General features: G+C 46.5%; 1 protein-coding gene across 1 annotated transcript in view; it reads right to left on the bottom strand.

Moving 5' to 3' along the window:
- Positions 1-1,517: 1,517 nt before the first annotated feature.
- The window catches only part of LOC311222874 (myocyte-specific enhancer factor 2C-like), a gene marked incomplete at its 5' end in the record, with an annotated part of 58,694 nt that continues 56,092 nt past the window's right edge, over positions 1,518-4,119 (bottom strand). The window contains 4 exon segments of the mRNA XM_084307523.1: positions 1,518-2,402; positions 2,405-2,541; positions 2,544-2,647; positions 2,649-2,696. Coding sequence (XP_084163649.1) covers positions 2,340-2,402; positions 2,405-2,541; positions 2,544-2,647; positions 2,649-2,696 — 352 coding nt within the window. The 3' untranslated portion in view covers positions 1,518-2,339.

Raw genomic sequence — 4,119 nt, 5'->3', positions numbered from 1 at the left:
CATTACACTGAAGTGACAGCAGATATAGGGGTGGGAGGCAGAGAGATGTGGCTATTAGTCTCATCGTTAAAAAAAAAGAAAGAAAAGGGACAAATAAAAACAGCTATTCATCTAGAATAAAACAATTGTGCTTCTCCCAAACCAGCATGACAATGTTTTTTTTCTCTCTTCCCTTCAGTACATCTTGTTTCTGTAAATGTCCATGACATTTAGTAAAAAGATGTGGAACCACCTGTAATGAAGAATGAAACTCCAGGAGTCATAAGATGACGCAATGTGATCAGAATTAAAACTTCAGCTGTTAAGTGATAATTACTGCGTTACACAATGGAACGCAAGTATTATCTGACGAATAATGTTTGTATGATTCCAAATAAATATCAATATGTTCAATGTGGACTGGTTCAATGTCCTGCACGCAAAATAGTGACAGATTTGAAGGGTTAAATGTATAAATTGAGTTCAAAATATATACACTGCTGCATCAAAGACAGTAAAGAAGGTTAAGATTGTAATGTTTGAACCACCGTGAAGATGTCTCCAAATATGGATCATAGGTTAATCATTTTTATTTCCTCGTCAATATGACAATTATGCACTTTGCCTGTCACAATCTCCATTTTGTGTCAGCCAGAGTTCCATCCTCCAGTCAGTTTCCACTATAACAGGTTGTTTACAGCATGGAGGTCTGTCTCTCCGTTTTTACACAAACATGGGCGATGTTTTCCAGCTAGTCTTCAGGGTTAGACTAAATACACCCCTAAACAGCACTGTTCAGAGCTCAATTCAAACAAACCAGACAGCATGTGCATCTGCACATAGGAAACTCCACTAAGAAACAAACAAAACGAAAAAAAATCATTATTATATATATTTATATATTAGAAAGCTATACACAAGCATGTTAATTTCACAGATTTTTTTTTAAAGATTCTTAATATTACCATTATTATATATAATTAGAAATACACGTTTAAAAACCAACCTCTACAAGGAGAAAACAGTTCAGCAAAGCATTGGATCTCAGTCTGGTTTCATGGCTTAGGGCTCTCGCAGCAGCCCTGTCATTTCATCTCTCAATGAACTACTCCCTCTCTTATTAGCAAAGCTATCAAAAAACACATTCTGGCTTATAGAAACTACAAAAAGCCACAAAAATGCTTTGCATTGTATTCCTTTCATATGAAAATATAAGCAAGTGTATCGTACAATTGTTTTTTTTCTCAATTTTCTACTCTTTTTTTTCTCCTTCCGTTTATTAATACTGAATATTTAATATAAGACCCAGGGCTTTCTTGATTACACTAACATGGCTCTTAGATCAAAGCGTGACCCTCATTTTGAGCTCAGACCCTGAAGGGGGAGCACTAGAATTATCCAAAAAGAGTGCCACACGTCCACCATTGGGTCTGCCCGGTTCACCTGTACAATCCTTCAAATGTTGCATAATAGCTTTCGTTTTTCGTGAGTAAATAAATCTTGTAATGTCTGGCAACTTTTTGACCCTTGTCCCCCCCCCCCCCCCCCCCCCCCCCCCCCTCTCCCGACCCTCTATATACATAAATACGTTGAACCTGCAACATGACATCATAATGTAACATACATTTTGCAAGGGGAGAACTGCGTCGAAGGTACATAACGATGAAACGGACACTGTACACACTGTATTGGTGTCCAACTCAAGTGCCAGGGGTGGGTTTAGCAACTCAACACTCGTGTTTGTGTTTATTTTTTTGTGTGTTTTTTTCTTCTTTCTTGTCTCTATAGTCACGGATATATCGCTGAGGCAAATTGTAAGTACTTTTTACGAAACAGAGTACCTGACTTTTTTTGTTTATTTGTTGATATGCATATATGTACACATACACACGTGTAAAGATTATGCATACGTGATTTTCTTCTCTTTTTTTCACACACAACACAATTTATGCATAGTTCCCCGGCAAAAACAAAACAATCCCCTGATCCTGTTCCGACCGACACCCGCCCTCCCCAAACCCCCGTAGTAACACCCCACTGCTTCAATATGACTTCAATATGTATAGCACACACACTCAGCAAAAAGAAAGATAAAAGGATAAAATTAAACAATACAAATACATTTTTAGAAAAGCCCCCCCCCCCCACTTCTTTCCTTCAGCGATTAAGAGATCAAAAGAGAGAGATGCCTTCGGGGGTCGGGGTGGCGAGTGACGCGTGATATCGAGCGCGAGGAGGATGAAGGAGGAGGGTGTGTGAGGGGGGCGTTGTGACGCCACGTGGTGCTGGATGGGGGTAGGGCTCAGGGCGACTCAGGCGCTGCCAGGGTAGGGGGTGGGGGGGGGGAGACGACAGGGTCATCATGTGGCCCACCCCTCGGACAGGCGCACACGTTTGAGGGAGGGGCTCTCGCGCTCGTCCAGGAGGCGGGCCGGCCCAGTCCCAGGGGCGAGTGGAACTCGTTGTTCCTGTGCTCGTCGTGGTCGCTGCCCCCGTGGGAGCTGCCGCAGCTGCTCAGGCTGTCGACGGGCGAGCGTCCCGAGTCCTGGCGGGACGACGGTTCTGCTGCTGCTGCTGAAGTCCACCGCCCCCGTAGCCCCCCGGCGTGTTGCTGGTGCGATCCCTGGGAGGAGAGACGGGTTCGGACTTGATGTGCAGGCTTGAGCGGAGGGCAGGAGAGGTTTGAACCCTGACATAAGTGAGAGCTGGAGCAATTTCTGCAGGAGGGAGAGGAACAGATGTTACAGAGCTGCACAGGCAGAGACCGATACATCAGTCAGGTGGTCACTCACAGACACACAGACACACGCACACACAGACACACAGACACACGCACACACAGACACACGCACACACAGACACACACACACAAGACACACGCACACACAGACACGCACACACAGACACAGACACACAGACACACGCACACACAGACACACGCACACACAGACACACAGACACACAGACACACGCACACACAGACACACGCACACACAGACACACCGCACACACAGACACACAGACACACAGACACACGACACACGCACACAGACACACGCACACACAGACACACAGACACACAGACACACGCACACACAGACACACGCACACACAGACACACGCACACACAGACACACGCACACACAGACACACACACACACAGACACACAGACAACACGCACACACAGACACACGCACACACAGACACACGCACACACAGACACACGCACACACAGACACACGCACACACAGACACACGCACACACAGACACACGCACACACAGACACACAGACACACAGACACACGCACACACAGACACACAGACACACAGACACATGCACACACAGACACACGCACACACACTCAACACACACACACAGACACACGCACACACGCACACACAGACACACAGACACACAGACACACGCACACACAGACACACAGACACACAGACACACAGACACACAGACACACAGACACACGCACACACAGACACACAGACACACAGACACACAGACACGCACACACAGACACACGCACACACGACACACAGACACACGCACACACAGACACACGCACACACAGACACACACACACAGACACACGCACACACAGACACACACACACACAGACACACGCACACACAGACACACACACACACACACAGACACACGCACACACAGACACACGCACACACACTCAACACACATGAAAACAAAGAGATATTTGTGTTTGACCTTGGCAAGTAAAGCTGGGGAACAGTGCATGTGATATTTGATCATTGTGGGGAGTGTGGTGTATCAATAAAGGTCCTCGTGTTTCCCTCCTCAGTGGGCAGAGCGATGCTCTTCAAACACATGCGCGTCTTTCACGTCAGACCATCGCGGTCAGCGCCGCTGCAGGGCCTGTCCACAGTCTCTACCACTCTCATACACGTCTTCCACTGGCCCTTGTACCAGTGTCAGTATCCGCTGTGAAAACCACTAAGTTGTCGTGTGTCTCCAAGACAAGTTCCCGTGCATTGACGTACTCGCCGAATAAAGTGATTCTGATTTCAATAATGAGTTCCAATCTTTTTTCCCTTCCCCCACCTCCTTTATCAACGACGCATCTTTCAGGCTCTATAGGTTTGTTGCTTT

Source organism: Notolepis coatsorum (assembly GCF_963971535.1).
Source record: "Notolepis coatsorum genome assembly, chromosome: 1".
Taxonomy (NCBI): domain Eukaryota; kingdom Metazoa; phylum Chordata; class Actinopteri; order Aulopiformes; family Paralepididae; genus Notolepis; species Notolepis coatsorum.
This window is presented reverse-complemented; position numbering and strand designations above follow the sequence as displayed.